Source organism: Eublepharis macularius, chromosome 14 (assembly GCF_028583425.1).
Source record: "Eublepharis macularius isolate TG4126 chromosome 14, MPM_Emac_v1.0, whole genome shotgun sequence".
Classification (NCBI taxonomy): Eukaryota; Metazoa; Chordata; class Lepidosauria; order Squamata; family Eublepharidae; genus Eublepharis; species Eublepharis macularius.
The window spans coordinates 25,007,048-25,029,299 of NC_072803.1; the positions used below are offsets into that span (position 1 = coordinate 25,007,048).

The following is a 22,252-nucleotide window of genomic DNA, read 5'->3' on the forward strand; positions in this document are numbered from 1 at the left end:
CCTCAGCCAGGCAACGGTGGCCCAAGGGGGCGTGTCGTGTCCCAAGCCCCAGTGAGTCCTCCTTCTCTGCACCTCCAGGTTGTAGTTGACTCTTTCTTTGGGCCAGGGTGGCCCTGGTAAGTAGGTTGTTCCCAGGGTTTGGGCAGCTCTGGTGGGGGAGCAGGCCCATAAGCCCCCACAAGACCCTTCACAGTGGCCTTGATGCCCAATCCCCCCCCCTTTCCCCAATGGGACCAAGGAGTATCATCCTTGAAAAGTTGTAAGAGGCATGGAAACTTTTAGGAGGCTTTCAACAGAGAGTAGATGAAGGTATTTAATTAGGTTCATAGGGTGAGTGGGATTTAGGGTTTTATTGTTTTAATTATGTACTCTATTGGGAAATGCAGAATCTCATTTCATTTGACTCAGGAAATCTGCTGCCAGTCAGGACAGACCATACAGAGCTCAATGGGCCAATGGCGTTATCCAGGAGAAGGCAAACGCGCCTGTTCATACCTGTATCTGTCGTCAGGAAAAAAGGCCCTCTATAAATCACCCGACTTGAGAGCACACACAAACACAGAAAGCAATCCTAAGCAGGTCTACCCAGAAACAAGTCTCATGTTATTCAACGGGTTTCACTCCCGTGATGAAAGTATCTTTAGGATTGCATAATCACATGTAGCCCTTACTGTTTTCTCTTCTTCCACTCACGTGTCGCCAAATAACATTGCATATTATATTCCGGAGACTATGCAAGATGACAATAACAAGGATTTAACAGATGCAATACATCTGCCCCAGTTTTAATCCCATAAATGAATGTACTGTAAAGTGCAACGTAATGCAGAGTTACTCCAATCTAAGCCAATTAATTGCAATCGATTTAACGAGCGTAACTTTTCTTAAGATTGCACTGTTGGTATCCGAAATGGGGACGACACAAGCTCGGCGTCTGTTTCCAACCATGCATCTCGCGCGTGCACAGTTCGGACGTTAACGGGCACACAGAAAGGAAAATCAAAAACTTTTGCTTTGCGGGTTTGGCGAGAGTCGGCTTGTCCACCTGCGCCGGCGCTCTTGCGCCCTCTGCAGGAGCCACCGCTGGAACTGCACCTCGAAAGACCAGGGGAAGGAGCGGGCGGGGGAGACTTTAGCGAGTCTCTTGGAGGCGGCGAGCGGTGATGGCGTCACTTGAGCGACACGCGGAAGTGGCGAGAGGAGCAGGCGGTGGCGGTGAGTGTCAGAGGAGGGATTTCTCCACGCGGAGTTCGCGCTCTTCTCCCGTTTATCGGACTCCACTTATTCCCCCTGCCCTGGTCTGTGCCTTATGCAGGGTTGCCAACTCCTGCCTGGGAGATTCGTGGAGATTTGGGAGGTGGTGCCTGTGAAAGGGAGTCTAGGGAGGAACATCATCTAGAATCTATGATAGACCATAAAATTTGCCGTGTGAAGCCGCCATTTTCAAGGGAACTGGTCTCTGTGGTCTGGAGAGCAGTTGAAATTCCAGGAGGTCTCCAGATCCCACCTGGAAGTCGGCAACCCTACTTACGGGGTCAGGTTCTGTGTCTTATCTCATGGTTCGTGCTCTCTTAGACGCACAACCGCTTGCCCCATAGCCAAGCCTATTAGTTTTATCTCTTGACTTGCGCCTCTTTTAGGTGCAGAACCACATGCCTCGTTTAGGGCGTAACTGGGCTAGTTTAGTTTTCTTATTTTCTTTATGCTTCTTCTGTTCCTTAAAGGTATAGGAACCCTAAATGAGACCCTTTAGGCACTTCTCTCGCTTGGTATTTAACTGGTATTTAGATTATTTATATCTTTATTTTCTCTTGGTGTCATTTGCTAAGGCTAGGAGCTAATGCAATAAAGCTTGTGGTGCTACATAGGTCTCCTTCATTCCGCCCCCCCCACAACAGAGGAGGGTGGCAGATAGTGACTGACCCAAGCAAGCCTCATGGCAGAATGGGGATTTGAACCTCAACCCCTGCCTTAGTCAGCATCCTAAACCATTATGCCATAAGATAGTGGCAAGTCTGTTTTGTTTTCTTATTGGTCTCCCTGCCTCCTCTTCCAGGCACCTTAAGGTGCAGACCCTAAATGGTATCTGAAGAAGGGAGTGCTGACTCTTGAAAGCTCATACCCTAAAAACCTTGTTGGGTCTTTGAGGTGCCACTAGACTCAAATCTTGCTGTTCTACTGCAGACCAGCATGGCTATCTACTTAAGACCCTAAATTAGGCATTTCATACATGGCCCTGCTTGCCTGCCTCACTTTCCTCCCACCATTCAAGATCTCAGGGTAGTGTTGTAGTTCTACTGTCTTTCATTTTATCCTTTCAATAATTTTGTAAGGCAGGTGAGTCTGAGAGTGAGTGATTGACCCAAATTCACTCAGCAGAATGAAGCCACATTGTAGCTTTTTAAAGGGCAGCCCCTCAATGATTTTTTTCCAGAAATTTTATATATGGTCTGGCAATGCCATTTTTATTATATGATGGAGAGTCAGTGTTGTGTTGTGTTGTGGCACATACACCATAGTGGACAGATGGGATAAAACTGTGATAGATTTAATGTACAGCATTGTAAAGCCTATCTCTTTCTGCCCCATGCTCTTGCCCTCTCACTTTTTGGTCTTTGTTTATAGCACAGTGTTAACCTATTTTTCTGCCCTGTTTCCCAGAATTCTCTTTTTATATTATCCAACATTTCATAGATAAATATGGGGACACTGGTGTGCTTGAAAAAACTGTTTTTAAACCAACAATCAGGCCTCTACTCTCCCCCTCTCTGATACATATTGCTATAATCACTTAGCTACCTGTTGTACATTGTGTTCATTGCTTCTGCAATGTTTGCCCTTCAGTGGCTTCTGAAACCGGGTGTGGTCCTAAATGGACCATAACAGTTTTCTCTTAAACCTTTTATTCTTTCAATAGATCTCATTGTATCTATTACAAAATAGCTGCAGTCAAACATGTTCAGTTGCATTTACTATCTGGAGAACTCACTTTTGACTTACATTTCCTATATGGAGAAGCAGTTATGTACATACTTAATTGCATGTATATAAGTACATCTTGACTTTAATGTACACGCAACTGCTTTCTTCCTTTTCCACCCTACTTAAATCAGAAGAGACCTGAAACTGGATGAATTGCACTGTACACATTTTTTCATCTCAAAAGAATCTCCTGAATTCCTTGAAAGAGCAAAAAAGGGGTGATGTTCTATTAAGACAGTGTACCAGGAAATTAGGAGTGGTCCCTAGTAATTGGGGACAGTTGGAACTTCTGTCATTACTTTCCTGCTTGTTGGGTGATGGCTTGCTTCCTTCATTTAATAACATACACAAGCCACCCTATTTTATGTCTGTCCCAAGAGAGCTTTATTCATGAATATCAGGGCTGCACTTGAGAAGGGCTGCTGTTCCTTTAAGGTTGGCATAATAGAGAGAAGTTCAGCAAGTTCTGGCAGTTCATAACACAGTGAATGTGGCAGTTATACGAGAAGCCGTTCCTGGTGGAATTTTCTCCTGTCCAATTCTTACAGTTCAATTAAACATATGAGCTTGCCTAGACAGAGTCCAACCTTTTAGTCCTAGTAATGGTTCTCAGTTGGCAACTGTAGCAGCTCTTCAGAAATGCAAGCAGAAGCCTCTTCTAGCCCTGGTACCTAAGCACCATTTTGTAGTAAGTGCAGTAGTAATGTAGTGTTTGGTTGTAGAGAATGAATTGTGGGGCGTGCTCAGGATGGTAGAGGGAAGTATGTGGATAGCTATACTGGCCATTGAGTTTTCAATATAAGGTGCATATCTATTAATCATAATTGTACAATGCTGTCTAGGAAACGTGTGGGCCGATCCACGCTTAGTTTGATGTTGAGGTGAAAGTTGCCAAAGTCTTGGATCGAATCTCTTAAGAGTTTCCTCCCCATGTAAACAGAGGAGGAAAATGTCATTGATAACCCTCAAGTACAGTAGAGGTGTTAGTGAGTAGGAGCTGAGGAGGTGTTGCACTAAGTCAAACATTAATACACTTCCATAGTGTGGAGCCATGCAGCTGTGTTACTAAACCCCAAAGTACAAACTGTTTCCAAATCTGCAGTAATTATGGGTGAGGACAAAATGACAAAGCTTGGTAGCAAGCTATGCTGTGTTATTAAAAGGTCTCATTTCAATTTATATACACACATGCACTGCTTTTCTCCAAATGGGAACCCAAAGAACCTTAGAAATTGCTTTCCTCCACCTCCATTTAATCCTTGCAACAATCCTGGGAGGTAGATTGCAGTGAGAAAGAAAGACACACTGGGCTGAGGTCACCTTGAGAGCTTCAGTGGGGATTTGAACCTGGGTCTCCAAGATCCTAGTCCAACACTCTTAACTTCTATACCACACTGGCTCTCATTTAACATAACTGGTTATTTCTCATTTTTGACCAAACCCTGTCATTTAAGCAGCCAAGTCTTAACATTTGACATTTCTGTCTCTTTTCATAACCCTGCAACACAAAGTTTTGCTGCTTCTAATCAATACCAAACAAGATCATGATCTTTTCAAACAGTTCCAGGGGGAAATGCTGCTAGTCTTGTTTTCCTAGTTGATAAAACTGGCTCTGACTTCTGCAGCTTGGTCCAAGAGCCATGCTGCCTTTTGCACTGGATCCCCTTATTTGGACAGATTGTCCTCTGGCCTAAGAACTAAAAGCCATGAAAAGCGTGGCAGTTGGTCAACACCTTCATGTTAGGAGCCGGCTTGTTTTCTGTTTGTTGCACAACAGCTGGCTGTTATTGCTCTTAAGACTACAGTCTTGTTTTCCCATTGTACCCAGCCTTTCTCCCCAGTGGGGACATTGTTCTCTCCTTTTCCATTTTATCCTCCCAACAACAGCCGTCTGAAAGAGGTGGTGCTGAGAGGGAGCGACTGGCTGGTCATTTTGCTGGTCATTCAGCAAATTTCATTAGCAGAGTGGAGATTTGAAGCTGGGTCTCTCAGGTCCTGGTCCAGCACTGATCACTACACCGTACAGTGACAGGGTGAGGCGGAGATTAACACAGGAGAGTGTTGGGGGGAAGGAACAGGGAAGAAACGAGTGGGGCGAAGAGACAGGGTAGAATCTTTAGAAAGGAAAAGAACAAGGAAAGATCTTTTGTAGGGGGGAAGCTAAGACAGGGGGATTGAATTGCCCTCCCCTGCAACTGTGCTGCCCCAGCCCAGCATCACCACTGCTGCCAGCCTCCAGGACCACCACATGTTGCAACGCTTGGTGAAGCTCCCACCCCCAATACAATCCACAATATTTTGTCCCCCCCCCATTCTGTATATTTCTGCATTTGCTCACCATTGCAAAGAGTGAGATGTTATACTTTAAAACCCTTTCCTTTCGGGCATGAGAAATCCTGTTCATCCACTACCATTGCCTAGCTGATGAGAGCAAGATTTGAGTCAAGTAGCATCTAAAGTCCCAACATGAGGTTTTCAGAGTCAAGCTACCCTGGAAAAATCTTTTCGGTCTCGAAGGTGCTACTGGGCTCAAATCTTACTCTTCAGCTGCAGACCAACATGGCTACTCCCCTGAAACTAGCTTGTAAGAGTTCACCAAGTACTGGTTGTGTATTTTGAATCTTGATTTTGCTACCATGTGCACTAACAGCTTGCTTTAAAAAAAATAAAAGAACCAAGAGGTTTAGGACATTTAACTTGAACTGGCGAGTTATAGTTTGCCGTGATTCACACATATAACACCTATCTTAGTCTGATCTAGGAATGAAGGGAAGTTCTTGCACATGATTTCTTAACCCTTCTTCAAACTCTGTCCCAGAGCAGGGCATCCACACCCCAAGCAACCCCCCACTCCAAACCAATGGGACGGTGTCCTGCAGCACTCTAGAAATAACAGGTGTTTTTTTTTCTCTTTCTCCCCTAGGAGGTATTCTCAGGGATGAGTCAGCTGGGTGCCATAGCAGCTCTAGCTGCCAGCCTGGTGGCAGCTGCTCTTTTTTCTGCCATACACAAGATTGAAGAGGGGCACATTGGTGTTTACTACCGGTATGTAGAAACATCTGCTCTTTCTCTACTTGGCCTTGTGCAGAGTATTTTATTCACACTCTTGAGGCCAGGTTCAGAACTAGATGTATAGGTGTGTGTGTGTGTTAATGCAGCAAACTTTTTTTTGTGCTCTTCAGCCGAGGGGATGGGGTCCTCACAGAACCTCATCTGCTTGTTTTTGAGTCCTGATGGAGCTGGCATTTTGGGCTGCCTTTTGAAAGGAGCTGTGGGTTGTGCATGTGCATAGAGTGTGTAAGGGCACACCATGCTTCCAGCTGCTTTTTGCAGACACCCTGAGAGGACCGACAAAGGGAGATCATTCAGTGGTGGAGACGATTTCTTTCCATCTCTGACCCTTGGTTTATTCCTTATCCACTATTGCGCAGCCTGTATTTCGTCTCCTGGATGTCTTGGTTTGCTTACCGTTCATTCTGCCCTTTTGCAACTCTACCACCTGCATAGGCAGACCACATCTTGCTCTTTTTGTGGTTGTGACTAGTATACTGATTATTATTGCTAAGAAAGTCATCATGTTGTGACATAACAGAGGATGTAGTCTCTGAGTGCAAAACTAGCAAGGGAATGGCCGTGGTGCTGTGTTAGAGCACATGGCTTGCACACACAAGATCCCAGGTTCAGTTTTTGACATATTTAATTTTAAGATCTTGGGTAGGATAGGATGGCTTGGAAAGAACTCTCCCTGAGATTTTGGAAAGCTTCTCCTAGTTAGCAGAGGCAGTATTAAGGTACACAGATCAAGGCAACTTCGTATGTTCAGCGCTTTCACTTACACTTAGAATGTAATGGGAAGCAGAGCATCAGTGGAAGAGGCTCATATCAGTACCCTAACACACACATCAACTGATAATCTACATTAGATGAGACTTCTAAACACGCAGCAAGGGTAGCCCCATAGAGGGCACATTGTGGTAGCCCAGTTTTGACCTACAGATGCATTAACAGTGTTTGCTAAGTTCAGCTCTAATCAAAGTTTTCAAATATCTTGCCAGAGCAGAGAGTAAGTGTTATGAGGCTAAAAGGTATGAGTAGACGTTGCTTGATTGAAACCTTAGGGGTGGAGATGGTGGATATTAAGTCATAATAAATAAAATTGTATAACTCAGTTCAAAGTTAATTACAGAGCATAAGCATATTGGAGATTTTGAAGGCTGTGAGCAAGGCACATGTTATGACACTGGTCTGCAGATAATGTGAAAATGGATATTTTATCACAAATATGTTACTGCTTATTGAAGGCAGAGATGAGCAAGCCATTAAGCCAATGGCATTGCATTTCTTTAGCCTGACAATGGACCTGATTAACCATATGTGGTTGTCTCTCTCTCTCTCTCTCTTTTTTTTTTTACTGCAGGGGAGGAGCTCTGTTGACCTCTACCAGTGGGCCTGGCTTCCATCTCATGCTCCCCTTCATCACCTCTTATAAATCAGTGCAGGTACCTTTATCAGTGATCTTCCCAAAGGAATGTAGCACGCCCATCCCAGGTCTCATTAGGCCATTGTGGTTTCCATCCCCTTTTATCCCATCTCACCCCCCCCCCCCGACTGCTGGCAACTCGATCGCCAATTACTGAGCTGTGCAGCCCTTTCTTATTTCTCTTCCAGGACCAGGAACACAAATGCAGAGAGGGAATGTTGCATAAAAACTTTTCTTTTTCATTTGGCATTTTGCTATTTTTAGAATTCCATGCACACACCTGTGTCTCCTGTATAAGATTGCTTTAAAAACTTTTTGGTGGAGAGCACAATAGGTGGGAGCACAAATGGTTACCTGGCACCAAGGACTGTGGTAAGGAACTTGACCTTGTGCTAAAGAAAAGAATTCTCACCTGCTAATATGATGAGAACCCTGACCTAGCCCAGGCAAGCCCAGTCTTATCAGATCTCAGAAGCTAAGCAGAATCTGTCTTGATCAGTAATTGGATGGGAGACCTCCAAAGAAGACCAGGGGTGCAGAGGCAGGCAGTAGCAAGCCACGTCTGTTACTTGCTTGCCTTGAAAATCCCAGCAGGGGATGCCATAAGCCAGCTATGACTTGACAGCACTTTTCACCACCACCAGTACTATTAGAAATCGCAGCCAATCCCACCTTTATTTTCTAAAAGCATTTATGTGTGAGTAGATTTTCTTTGTAACCCTGAGAACTAGAAACACGCTCCTTTTTTTAAAAAAGGTCTTTGCCAGCTTCTGTAAGTGCTCAAAGCAAGATCCAACCAAATATCCATTTACAGTAGTAGGGTCTAGACTAATGAGCACACAGCAACACAAAGCGTGCACAAACATGGCAACACCTTTCCTTTAGGACATTTCGGGCAGCTGTGTTGGAATGTAAAGGGACTTGTGATTTGGAAGCTTCCTCAGTAACTTCTGTAAGGTGATTGTAATGTTTGAAAATAACAGGGAGAGTGATGAATAGTGGCTCACAGCATCTGTATCTTTCTATGTTTGTCATGATATGTACGTGTGTCAAGATATATATATCCTGCTTGTCTGTCTAGTGGGGACCCAAAGCACTTATGATAAAGAGGGAAAACCCAGAAACAAACAGGAAAGGAATGGGAGTAGAGATGGGCACAAACCGGAAAAAAACCCGAACCGTGCGGTTCGTGGTTCATCGTATTTCACGAACCAGGAACTTTCACAAACCTGCCCCGGTTCACAAACTGGTTCGTTTGGTTCATGAAAACATCACTTCCGTGCCAGCAGAAGGTCTGCAGGAAGTCCATCCCCAGTTGCCTAGGAAACTGATTGATTGGCGCCAGACTGTCTGCAGTGATGAACCAAACGACCCAGCCTTAAAGTTCGTGGCAGTTCATTAGAAATGGGCTCTGATGAACCACCAGTTCGTCACAAACTTTGGTTCGTATTTTGGTTCGTGCCCATCTCTAGATGGGAGGTATCTGAGTCTTCCCTCCTTCTGCTAGTGGGTATTCCACCGAGCTCTGAGCTAATATCCCTCAGGCTAAGAGCCAAAGGATGAGTACCCTTTGGTTCTTGCCTTTGGCACCTGCCCAAGAGCTTGTCCTTCTGAACAGAGCAAAGGAGAACAAACTCAGCAAGATGTTATTCCTCTGCTATTAGCCAACTAGCCGACAGAATCTTCTCCTACCAGAAGTACAACAGAATTTAAGAATCACCGGCCTCTTTTGAAAGGTTCTCAGTTGGCAGAATGAACATGGAGAGGGGGGGAGCCTGCTGCTGTGATCCCACGTTTGTTCTCCCCATATAGAACAGCTGAGAAAGCCACTGTGAAGGTGCAAAGCAGATAAAGTTAGACAGCAGTAGCATTCTCAACGCGCATGGTCACAGCTGCTTCATTCCAGCATAACTCCAGCATGTTCCAAATGGTGGTGAGATTCCCAGAAAGCACTTGTCCTTTGCCTGCCTGAAACAACTTATCTGACAACCACACTCTTCCCCCCTCCCCCTGCCACCCTTTATCTGAATAGGATCCAAACCTTGTTTTCAAACAAAGCCTTGCAGATTTTTCCGAAGAAGCTTATCTTTTGGATTCAGCATCTGTCAAGCCTGCTGGACGAGTTTGGCTTGTGTTTTTGTTGAGCCATCTTCGGATGGAGGCATTTGGGTTGCTCTCCCGGCTCTGCCAAGTGCCAGATAAGGGCTGAGGGAATCAATAGCAGCAGATTTCATTGGAATTGTGGCCGAGCAATAATGATCAAGGGGAGGAGAGCTGGTTAGTTTGTGCATTTGATTCCTTCCCCCACCTTTTCTTTCTTTCTTTCTTTTGCATACAGTGCAGAAGAAGATTTGCTGTGCAGAAGCAGGACTCTCCAGGGCCTCTAATCCTTTTGCTTTCTCTTCCAGACGACGTTGCAAACAGATGAAGTAAAGAATGTTCCGTGTGGTACAAGGTGAGCTGTGACTTTGCACTCAGTCTGCCACCTTTTACATTTGTCCTCCCACAAACAAAGGGTGCCTAACTGGCTTTGCATTTGACATCTTGGACCTTTTCCCTTCACCTCTGTGCAGCACCTTCCTCTCATCATCCTCAATATATACTTAATACTCAACATGGCCCCATTTGCAGAAACTTAAATCTGTGGATTGGGGCCATGTGGACAGAAGGGAGATGTTTCAAGTGTCTCGGGGGACCCCCATCCCATGGTTTGCAGAAAAATCTGAAAAGTTTTTTTAAAAGAATGGAGGGGGGTGGGGTTGCAAGCCCCTGAAACAGAGGAACATGTTTCCACAAAAGCAGACTACATAAACTTAACAAGTACATGGAAGGGGAGAAGACGCTGACCCTGTGTGCCCTGATGCAGCCCATGCCTACCTCTCTTCTGGAGGCTGGCAGGCGTGGAGGAGAATCAGGAGCCACCCTCCCTCCCACCAACAAGTTGGCGGCACTGTGGCTGGGTGGGGAGAAGCGGGAGCCATTGCAGGAGCAGTGAAAACCACCACCACCCCTGCCTCTGGGTAAGTTGCACAGGGGTGGCAGCACAGCCAAGTGAGGAAAGAATTGCTAATGCCCTCGGCTGTTAAGAGTTGGTGAGTGGTTGAGTGAACCAGAAGGAGTGGCGGTGCTGCTGGCAGGCAGCCTGCTTTCCAAGTGGCAAGCCTGGCGGGCAAGCAGGGGTGGGTGGGATTCTCCCTCCCACGAGTCTTGTGGGTCCCCACTTGTAAGAACATAAAAAGGAGCACAGCCAGATCAATCCATCTAGGTCAGCATCCTGTTTCTCCCAGAAGTCAGCTAGATGCTCTCAAGCAAGGGCACAAAGCCTCCCTGATTTAAAAAAAAAAATCTTCCAGGAATAAAAATGGCACAGAATCTCTAGACAGTTTAGGACCAGCTTATATCATCTCATGGTTCCAAATGTTCCTCGCAGGGAAACGCAAGGCCAGTTTACCTTGATTTCTTCAGGACCAGGCATAGGAGGCGATTGTATAACGCATTTCCCAAATAAATTTGTGATGATCCCTGTACCTGCCACTAGATGGCATCCTCTTCACTTGCATGCCCATCCTGAAGGTAGCAATTGTTCCGTGCTGGCTTCTGCGATCTTGAGTAGCCGGCAGAAGTAACAACTTGTTTGTGAAAATGAGTGAATGTAAATGATTTTTTTTAAAAGAACACCATGGATTCATGGGACAAATACCTTGCCCTAAATTCATGTGAACAGAAGAGGAAATGATCCATTACTTTAGCTATAGACCATCGCAAAGCCTTCCTACGCTCTGCAGGAGCATAGTGGCCTGTGGCTTAAATAATCAGTAGTTCTGTTCCAGCTCTATTCTGTTTGCAACATCTTCAAATTCTATTGCAACATCTTCAAATTCTAGCAATATGTCATTATCTTATTGCTGATAAGATACACCAAAATGGTGCTATTGTGACATTTGCATAGCAGTTTTCTCTGTTGGCAGTGCAACCAGGCGATAAGCCTTGAAATATTGGAAATTGGAAACCTGCTGGTTTTTAGAGGTGCTGTGATCACCTGGATCTTATAATGGTTCTTTGGGTTGGATCCAGTAAGCTTTTTTCACTCAATCTTACCAGTTTCTTTGTAAAAAAGCAACAACCCCTTTTTAAATAACTGAAACTGGTATCACCAGTGACAGATATCTTGCCTGTTCTTGGTCAGCTATGTTTTTGAGAGTAAGCCTACGCTGGACCTATCTAGTTCCAAACCTGGCTCCTGATATAATTTAGCTCTTAGCTCTTTCTCTCTCTCTCTCTCTCTTGCAGTGGGGGAGTAATGATCTATTTTGACAGAATTGAAGTGGTAAATTTCCTGATCCAAAATGCTGGTGAGTTACCGATCGTACGTAGTGCTTCTCCGCTTTCCAGGGCTGTGGCACAAAGAAATGTGCATGAATTATTGGAGCTGCAGTTAACCACATTACTGGGCAGGCCTGTGTCCCTACTAGTATTTCAGCACTCCTTGTTATGACTGGCAATCTGTTGCTGGCCCTTTAATCACCATGTTTGAACACACAAAGAGGTGAAGCCACCTTCTGTTGGCTGCGTTCAGCCATCAGGAATGAGCTATAGTTCGTAATAAAAATGAGCTAAGCAATGCCGGGGCTCACATGCCCCCTCCCTTTCCCCCTCATGTATCGTGCCGTGATTGAAAATGTCTGGGTTGGTAACACATCCCAATTTGGTGCAGAACACACATGAAGCTGCCTTTATGCCAAGTCAAACCTTTGGTTTATCAAGGTTGGTAGGCAGGAGCTCTTCATTGCTTGCTAACTATTGGAGATGCTAGGGATTTATTGGGGAGGGGCTGTGGCTCAGTGGCAGAGAATCTGGTTTGCATGCAGAAGGTCCCAGGTTCAAACCCAGAAGGTCCCAAGTTTAAGCATCTCTGCTTAAAATGATTGGGCAGGAGGTGATACGACCATCGAGAGCTTCAGCCAGTACTGATCTTGAGAGTCCCATCGTCAGACTTGGAATAAGTCAGCATCAAGTGCTAGACTCTGGGAGCTTCTACATGCAAAGCAGATCTCTGCCTTTCCACTTAGTGTGCAAGTCCTTTTGAGCCAGAGGTCAACCTGATCCTAAGGATGCTTTCAAACACCACTGGCAGTCTTCTGCTCTACCTGCTGAGCGGGCTGACTCGGAGGTTCTAGAGCAAGGAAATGGAGTAGGATTGGCTCTCTTGGATTGCCTGCCTCCCAAGCTGAGGAAGATTTGGAGCAGGATTCTCTGTTACCTGGCCCCAAATACCCACGTTTTCATCACCTGCAGCGAGTGGTATGGAGGACAGGGAACAAGGAACCTCTCCCTGGTTCAAGCCCTGCAGCTTCTGATAGTGGCAAAGCTTCGAGGGGTGATATCGGCCTCCTAACTCCCCTCTTTTTTTTCTCACTAGTGTATGATATAGTGAAGAACTTCACTGCAGACTATGACAAAGCCCTCATCTTCAACAAGATTCACCATGAACTCAATCAGTTCTGCAGCGTTCACACTCTCCAGGAAGTCTATATTGAGTTGTTTGGTGAGCGAATTGATGCAGAGGAGGTTGGCTGTTGAACTCTTACCAGTGTTAGTTTGCTACAAGCTGAAGTTGTAAACTTTGTGAAGTTATCTGATCCTGCTGTAGCATAGTGGTTAAGTGCGAATCAGCTGCGAATATTGGTTAAGTGCGAGTGCTGCGAATCAGCACTCTGCTAGTTTGACTCCCGCTACTGCCATGAACACTGCAGAAGGCCTTGGGTCAGCCACTCCTCTCAGCCCCAGCTCCGCAGCTGTACTGTGGGGATAATAACAACACCGACTTTGTTCACCCACTCGTTTGACACAGATGTCTAGAAGGGCACTATATAAGCACACTGTTGTTGTTATTTCTGGCTCATTACCTGTTTGGTTCATAATACACTTTTTTAATCAAACACTCTGGAGGGGAACATGTCACGGGGCTAGGGGATGTTCATTGACATGGGTTTTGGGTTTTAATTAGAGAATCATAAGGAGCAAGAGATCTCCTGTTTCACCTCTGTGTTTAATAAGGTTTTATTTATTTTATCCTAGAATCCAAACACAATATGCCAGGCCCATTTGAGCTATAGTCAGGCTGTGGGCCTTCTGCAGTACATCTGCAAAGGCTGGACAATACCAATTGACAGTGGCTCAGGTCGCACATAATAGCAAGCATGGCTTGATGTTGCAAGCACTATGTCTACCCACTTCCTTTCTCTCTTTCCTGTGTTGTGCTCACAACAACGGAGTAAGATAGGCTAGTCGGAGGGAGGAGGGGATTGGCCCAGGGGTTCTCCCTTGAATCTTAAAATGACTAAACTACAGCTATCATACGTTCATCATATCATGAGAAGACAAGACTCACTGGAAAAGACAAGCCATGGCCTCCAGTTTGCAAGACCTGAGAAGGCTGTCAGTGATAGGATGTTTTGGAAAACATTCATTCCAACCATAAGTTGGAGGCAATTTAATGGTGCATAACACAAATACATGCAATAAGATCATGTCAGAGTGGGAATTTGAGCCCAGATCCTCCGCTGACCCTCTTCCCACTCCTGCCCACTGTCTCACACATGCTTTGCCTATAGCATGTGAACCAACACAGTAAGAGGCTAATAATCATGTCTCCTTTCCTAACCAATTGGTATAGTGGAATGCAGTTTTACTGCCACATGGAGTCATTAAAGTAACCTATAGTATAATCTGAGATTTTTGTCTCTTATCGCTGAGTCCAGGGAGAAGTCAGGGCTTAGGCTGACGCAGCATGTCTCCATCCACCGGGGAATGTCTGCGTTGGTGGAAAAAATCCTCTCCGGTTTAGAGGTGTGTCTAGCCCACATGTCTATCCATATGGTCCTCTTGAAATCATATAACTCTTTGTTTAATGCTGTACCAGACCAGATTGATGAAAATTTGAAGCTGGCCCTTCAGCAAGATTTGACAACCATGGCACCTGGACTCATCATACAGGTAAGCCGAGGTCACGAGGAGAGCGACTCTTGTCCAAAATTGGGCAGAGGACTGGAAAGCTGCAAGCTAGACTTGCTCATCAAGTAGCCTGGCATTCTGTTTCTTTGGCATTAAGGTTTGGCCCTTGTGCGTTTTCTTCCATCTGTAGCGTTCACAGCTCCTTGACAAGCTCAGGAAGTCTCAGTAGTTAATAACACGATCTTATGCCTTGCAATGCCTCCCCATATGAAAGGACTAGGTCAGTTATGGGGTATCCTTGGAAGCCATTGCCTTTCAGGCACAAGTGCCCAGCAGTGATAATTGTTTCTCTGCTGCTTGAGACCACATTAACCTCAGCTGCCTATTGGAAGAAGGAATGCAGCCCTGATCCAGTGTGAGATCTGTATTAAAATTTTGGACTTAGCAGACATAGGGATCCTTCCAGGGACTGCGTAGTAGCTCATTCGTTTCCTTGTCACAATTGAGTATATGTTGTTCTGTGTCTCCTTTCATCCCTAATCTTCTCTTTTTGTCTATCCAGGCAGTGCGAGTTACAAAGCCAAATATCCCTGAATCAATTCGGAAAAATTATGAACTTATGTAAGTATTAAGAATTCTTTTTTTGCTACCAGAATGGTGATAGCTGCTTGTGTAACTGGCTTGAGATAAATTCAGTTTTGCACGTGCAGACTTGTGCAAGGAATCTCCTTTTCAGTTCCAAGTATGACATCCAAGTTGGTTTCCTGAGAACCTCAAGAGTTTGTTTTTTTTTAAAATGAAATCATGTACCCACATGGGTACATGTGGGAAAACTGTGGTCAGTGTCTGCATAGCACCCTAGAATTCAGGAGTCTAAGCTTTTGTTCTTACGTTGTTGCTTCCCATTGTGCTTCCCCTCTGCCACCCCAAGCTCATGTTGGTGTTCAGATTAAAATATTCAAATACTTAGCTACATTACTAGCAGTTCTTGAAGGAGTGAGAAATATTGGTCTTACTCTTAGCCCAGATGGCTGTGGAATGCACAGTTATAGTCCTTGAGCCTTAAGTTATCAGTTACAAACAGTGACAACATGGACCAAAGTATGTTATTAAAGATCTTCTGAATATATGGCATTGGTCACCATGTGAGATATGTGCATACATGTCCCATTGTTCTGATCCAGTAAGATTGTTCTTAAAGTTTTAGGCTTGACTGGATTTTATTCTCCAGATTCCTGCGGAATGTCAGCCCCATACATTAATCAATCCCGGGGTGTGTTTGTCATTGCATAGGATTCTGCTTTAGACTTTCTATGTCCTTTTTCTAGCCTGTATGAATGTGGTGCCCAAAGGGCTGACAAATTGTTCATGAGCTTTTGGAGGCACGGGGCCGGCTGCTGATCTCTTCGGCTCTTGAGATTCTCCAGCATTCCCCCCACACTCAAAGCGCCAAATCCTGCATCAGTGATTTACCTCCAGACCCACTTTGGTCTCTCTAGGGAGAGTGAGAAGACGAAGCTTTTGATAACAGCTCAGAAGCAGAAGGTGGTGGAGAAGGAGGCAGAGACGGAGCGGAAGAAGGCTGTCATTGGTCTGTATATATACAAACGCTCCTTATTTTACAGCCAGCAGTATGGGAGAGTCATGAGGGCATAACCTCGGGAGGGTTGTAGGCAGTGAGGCCCCAGCTGGAGATGTATGATCAGGAAGAGGAGATAGGAAGGCAGGGTCGTAAAAGGCTTTGCTTGAGGTGCAAGTAAAGATGTGGGTCTGGATTGGGGACTTTACCACATGGATTGCCGCCTATTTCTTCAGACCAGGGCTCTGTCACTTGCAATCAGCTAAGCTCAGTGCATCCCACCAGGAGAGAAATGGCAATGACACAGAACACACAAAGCTGCCTTCTACTGGCTCAGGCCACCTAGCTCTGAATTATCTGCTTTCCAGTGTCTTTAACAGAGAAGAGTCTTTTCCCAACACCTCAGAACCCTTTAGCTGAAGATGCCAAGGACTGGACCCGGGACTCCCTGCATACAGAGCTCTAGCCCTGTGACATGGCTCCTTCTTAAGAGGACTGCTCTGTTTTGGGATTATGTTTGCTAAATAAATGGCAAGTGTTTTGGAGCTTTAAGAACTCACTCTTAGGAGGTGTGCTTTCTCCCACATCAGTCTGCTAGGCAACTGAGAAGTAATATCAAGGGCCTGTTAGAGTTCCATCTTACGATGAGGCTGGTTCGGCCTACACAAAAAGCTGGGCTTTCTCTGTCACCGCTCTGGAGCCATGACTGCCCTCCTCTGGAGAAATTCATCTGGCCTCCCCTCTTTCCTGCCTTTTCATACGCAACTAATTACTTGTTGTTTTCTGCCTTTTGGTATCCTGCTGCATTTTTGTAGTTTTAATCGCGAGCTATTCTGAGATTTTGAGAGGTAGTATAAAAATGGTTGTTGTGGGTTTTCCGGGCTGTATTGCCGTGGTCTTGGCATTGCAGTTCCTGACGTTTCGCCAGCAGCTGTGGCTGGCATCTTCAGAGGTGTAGCACCAAAAGACAGAGATCTCTCAGTGTCACAGTCAGACAGAGAGATCTCTGTCTTTTGGTGCTACACCTCTGAAGATGCCAGCCACAGCTGCTGGCGAAACGTCAGGAACTGCAATGCCAAGACCACGGCTATACAGCCCGGAAAACCCACAACAACCATCGTTCTCCGGCCGTGAAAGCCTTCGACAGTATAAAAATGGTTTTGTTGGAGAACTATAGTCTTGAATGGGAACAGAGATCATATGAAGCGTAATAGAAATACGGCTCCAGCCTTATGAAGGAAGAAGTGGCACGACACGGGAGGAAGACAGGCTGTTGATGGTCTGTTTCTTTTTGCAGGGAAGCCGGGCAGGCATGTAAAGGCTTTCCAAAGCACTTCAGTTGGAAATGTGCATGTAATCGGGTGATTCAGTCTGCCAGGTCTCTTGCAGTAGCAGGAGGTCTTAAAACAGGGGGATTATAAGAGCTAGCTCCTCTTTTCATGGAACTGTTCTGTTTCCACTGCAGAGGCTGAAAAAATAGCGCAGGTGGCTGAGATCACATACGGGCAAAAGGTGATGGAAAAGGAAACTGAGAAGCGCATCTCCGAGATTGAAGGTAAGCAGCTTCCTAGCTAGGGATTTTTTTCTATATGTCTATGGATTGCAAAGTGCAGATCACATCCTGTCTGCGCATGCAGCAGAACAAAGCAGTCGAATGTGCTGGGCCACATCAGACTGCCAGTGGGAGAATTATATTTTTGAATGCTTCCATGCATAAAACGCTACCTGCAAGTTTAAAAGAATAAAAACCTAGAACAACAGGAACAGAGATTCTAGCGCCTCCTTTCCCTTTGCTGTGCTAGGTTTCTACTCGTCCAGAGTTTGAAGGGATGTATCTTTTAAAAAATAGGGGAGCATTGAAGAATGTGATCTTGCTATCAGATAAACACCTGGTCTAAGCTTGTGTCTGGGAGGAGCTCCTGATGAATAAACTAGGCCCCAGGAAAGGGAACTGATCTGGTTTGCTCCTAGACGCTGGATGGCTGATACAGAACAGACAAACTGTAGATCTGTGCAGGTGATATCAGGTTGTACCTTTCAGATTGTCCGTCGGTTTGTGGGTGGTGGCTTGAACTGATACCTTGTTCAATATTCAACATTTTCAAAAGCTCCCGCCAGAAGTTGGCAACGAACTGTCCGCCGCGATCCGAAATCACCTTGGACGGAAAAGAATGTAATTTTACGATGTGTTTTAGAAACAGATCCGCTAGTTTTCGAGCGGAGGGTATAGCAGTACAGGGGATAAAATGGGCTTGTTTGGAGAATAGATCTACCACAACTAAAATACAATTGTGTCCTTTTGAAAGAGGTAGATCAGTGATAAAGTCCATAGAGATTACTTCCCAGGGTCTGTTCGGCGTTTCTAATGGTTGCAGGAGGCCCGGAGGTTTCCCTTTCCTGGTTTTTGCGCTGAGGCAAACAGGGCAGGAACTAACGTATTGGGAAATGTCTTTGCGCATGCCCGGCCACCAGAATTGTCTTTGAACTAGGTGTAAAGTTTTCAGGTACCCATAATGTCCAGCAGTGGGAGCATCATGACAGCGCTGCAAGACATCCAGCTTAAGGCTGTCCGGGACATAAAACTTGCTCCCAGCTAGCCAATCCCCCTGTGGGGATCGGGTTAGTTTGTTTCGCGGAGCTTTATCCCCCTCCTTCTCCACTTCAGTTTTGAGTTTCGATTTCCATTCTTGGTCGGCCGGGAGGGCCTGCTTAGCACGGCTGCGAGTAGTCACCACGCCCCCAAGTTGTTTAGGCGAGAAGACCGTGTCGACAGTCTCCGCCCGTTTGCTTTTATGTTGGGGCATGCGCGACAGGGCGTCCGCCAAAAAGTTAGTTTTGCCCGGGAGATAATTGAGGGTGAAGTTAAACTTGGAAAAGAATTCCGCCCACCGCAATTGCTTGGCATTCAGTCTGCGTGGGCTTCGTAGGGCCTCCAAATTTTTATGATCTGTCCAGACCTCAAAAGGGTATCTCGCCCCCTCCAGCCAATGCCTCCAGTTTGTGAGAGCTGCTTTCACTGCAAAGGCCTCCTTCTCCCACACATTCCAATTCCTTTCTGCCTCTGAGAACTTTCTAGACAAGAATGCACAAGGCCGCAAATTCCCATCCTCCCCCTTCTGCAGCAAAACCCCCCCTATCGCCGTATCGCTGGCGTCGACCTGTACTATGAAGGGGAACTGTTCGTTGGGGTGGGAGAGGATGGGTTCCGTTACAAATTGTTTTTTAAGGCATTCGAAGGCCGTTTGGCAATCGGGGGTCCATTGTAGTTTAGCAGAGGGTTTTTTGGCTTGGTCCCCTTTATCTTTGGTTTTCAGCAATTCTGTTAAGGGGAGTGTGATTTGGGCGAAATTTGCGATGAAGTCTCTATAGAAGTTGGCAAAACCCAGGAAGGATTGCAGTTCTTTGCGGGTGGTGGGTGTTTGCCAATCTTGGATCGCCTGTATTTTGGCTGGATCCATTTTCAACCCCTCTTGTGAGATACAATACCCAAGGTAAGTGAGTTCGGTTTTATGGAATTCACATTTGGACAACTTGATGGGCAGTTTATTCTTCATCAAGGTGGCCAGGACCTTTTGTACCATTTGAACATGTTCTTCCTCGGTGTTAGAATAAATTAAAACATCATCAAGGTACACCACCACCCCTTTGTATAGAAATTCATGTAAAACTTCGTTTATCATGGACATGAATACAGACGGGGCTCCCGTCAATCCAAAAGGCATAACTAAGTATTCATATTGTCCGAGGGGCGTATTAAACGCGGTTTTCCACTCATCCCCTGCCTTGATACGAACGTGGAAGTAAGCATCTTTTAGATCTAATTTCGTAAAGATCTTACCTTGGGCCACGACGTTGAGAAGGTCTCGGATGAGCGGTATAGGATAGGCGTTGTTGGTGGACACTGCATTTAGTCCTCGGAAATCCGTGCACAGTCTGAGTCCCCCATCCTTCTTTTTCACGAAGAGAACTGGAGCGGCGTGGGAACTAGAGGCTGGGCGGATGAACCCTCGTTGGAGGTTGGTGTCGATGAATTTCCGGAGCTCTTCACGTTCATGGAGACTCATGGGGTAGAGCCTCCCTTTGGGTAGTGAGGCTCCTGGTAAGATTTCCACCGCACAGTCCGTTCGTCGATGCGGGGGCAGCGTGTCCGCTTCCTCCTCCGAGAAAGCGTTTAGAAAAGGCCAGTAAGGTTCGGGTATTTGGTTGACTTCTTCTTGGGTAAGGAGGGCCTTTTCTTTCTGAGTAGGGTCTTCGCCCCAGTTTTGATTCCAACGGTGAAGTTTACAGTTGGCATGATTGAAGGTAATACATCCTTGAGCCCAGTCTATGTAGGGATTGTGATCACATAGCCATTTGCTGCCTAGAATTAACGGGTACTTGGCAGTAGAGCTGATGACAAAGGACCTCTTTTCCCAATGCTGTCCCATGCCTGTGATCACCGGGATGGTTTCAGTTGTGACCGGATTCATGTTGGTACCATCCATTTGTTCAAAAATTACTGGATTTTGTAATTCCCGAGTTGGTAAGACTAGTCCATTGACTAGAGCTGGGGCTATGATATCTCTTGAGCAACCCGAGTCAATAAGAGCTTGCACCCGAATGTGCATTTTTCTCTCTGGGTTGATTAAAGTCACTGGCATGAATAAAATGGACCCAGGTGGCCGGTTCCGTGCAGGGACGGGCTTGGGGCGGATCTGTCGTTTGGGCCCTTTTACGACAGATCCATCTCGTTTCCCGACTGGGGACTTTCTGGATTGACTTCTGCAGATGGGGAAGCGGGATCGTATTCCATAACTTCTTCCGCTTCCAGCCCTCTTTCTGAGGCTGGCCTTTGGGAAGCGCCGCGGCCTCTGTTTGCTCGTGGAGCTGGAGTCGGGCGTTGGAGCGTAGGGAACGGAGCAAGGGTTGGACGCCGTAATTGGAGCGGAGGTCTTTGCACAGGCCGGTAGGGGCATTGTGCTGCAAAGTGACCAGCCTGTCCGCATTGCAAACACAGCCCTTGTTGCCATCTAGCATCTCTCGCTCCACGGGTGGCGTAGCCAGCTCCCCGAGCTCCCTTCTGTAAGGTCAATGGTCTTCTTTGTCCCGTTTGTTGTTGTTGCTCAACCAAACGGACTTCTAAAATGCGATTTTCCACTTCGCAAACAAGTTGAATCCAACCTAACAGCGTAGGGGGATTGTCTTGCATGAGGGCTCTGTCCAAAAGTCTCGGATTAAGTCCTTGTTTGAACAGAATAATTTTTGTGGACTCCTCACACCTGGGGCACTTGGCAGCCAATTGTCGGAACTTCGTGATATAGTCTCTCGCTGCCATGCTGCCCTGCTTAATGGCCTGCAATTCTGTTCGGGCCCTGGTTTCCTCTAAGGGATCTTCATATTGTGCTCTAATAGCATCCACCAACCCCTGGAGAGTATCGAGTTCTGGGGCCCCGATATTATATAGTCCTACGTACCAGTCCGCTGCTTTCCCTTGTAAGCGGGAGCCGAGGTGTTCAATTTGGCTGGCCTCGCTGCCGAAGAGGTGTCCCCACCGGTTGAAGAATTGCACGACTTGCACTAGAAAAAAGCCCAGCTTGGAGGGATCCCCGTCAAAAGTGGCGTCCAGTTTCACCCAACCCATTGGGAGGTCTTGCCTCGGAGCCGGGGCTGGGTAGAAGTCCGCCGGAAGCCTCAATGGCACTTGAGGTATGAGGGGACCCGGTTGTGCTGGCGGTGGCCTCACCGGTTGAGCCGGGGGTGCCGGCCTCGGCTGGGCTGGCGGTGGTGCTCTCGGCAGGGCTGGTGGCGGTGCTCTCGGCAGGGCTGGTGGCAATGCCGGAGGTGCTGGCCGTAGCGGTTGAGGTTGGTGTGGCGGAGTAATAATCGGCCGCTGAGGGGTGGGTTGGTGGGGTCGCAGTGGTGTAGGTCCCATCGGTTGGGTCGGAGGCGGTCTTACGGGTTGTTCCAGTGGCAAACGTATCGGCTGCAGCGGCGGGGTTAGTTGTGGTCGAAGCGGAAGGGGCCGCAGCGGCGAAGGCCGAATGGGTGGAAGGCCGCGCGGGCTTGCCCCTCCGGGCGTTGTTGTTCTGGGAAGCGTCGGCTGGCCTTTTGGCGCTGGTAGACCATCTCCCGGAGGTTGCCCGACGGGAACAGTTTCGCGCGGTTGACCAGGGGCTCCCTCCCCTGATGGAGCCACGGGTGCTCCCGCTTGGTCCGGCCGGACCGTTTTCGGGGAAGTATGGGGGGGTATCACCGGTGTATCACTTGGCTTTTCCTCC

General features: G+C 46.7%; 1 protein-coding gene across 2 annotated transcripts in view; it reads left to right on the top strand.

The window, feature by feature from the left end:
* Positions 1-1,187: 1,187 nt before the first annotated feature.
* The window catches only part of ERLIN2 (ER lipid raft associated 2), a 34,054-nt gene continuing 12,989 nt past the window's right edge, over positions 1,188-22,252 (top strand). The window contains exons 1-10 of one of the 2 annotated variants that reach the window (XM_054997577.1): positions 1,188-1,215; positions 5,906-6,027; positions 7,400-7,481; positions 9,871-9,917; positions 11,753-11,814; positions 12,882-13,007; positions 14,385-14,458; positions 14,979-15,037; positions 15,916-16,007; positions 17,461-17,550. In XM_054997577.1, the coding sequence (XP_054853552.1) occupies positions 5,921-6,027; positions 7,400-7,481; positions 9,871-9,917; positions 11,753-11,814; positions 12,882-13,007; positions 14,385-14,458; positions 14,979-15,037; positions 15,916-16,007; positions 17,461-17,550 (739 nt within the window). In that variant the 5' untranslated portion in view covers positions 1,188-1,215; positions 5,906-5,920. Of the gene's footprint in view, positions 1,216-1,278; positions 1,299-5,905; positions 6,028-7,399; positions 7,482-9,870; positions 9,918-11,752; positions 11,815-12,881; positions 13,008-14,384; positions 14,459-14,978; positions 15,038-15,915; positions 16,008-17,460; positions 17,551-22,252 lie in introns of those variants that run through there. The other variant, XM_054997576.1, reaches the window with a different exon arrangement.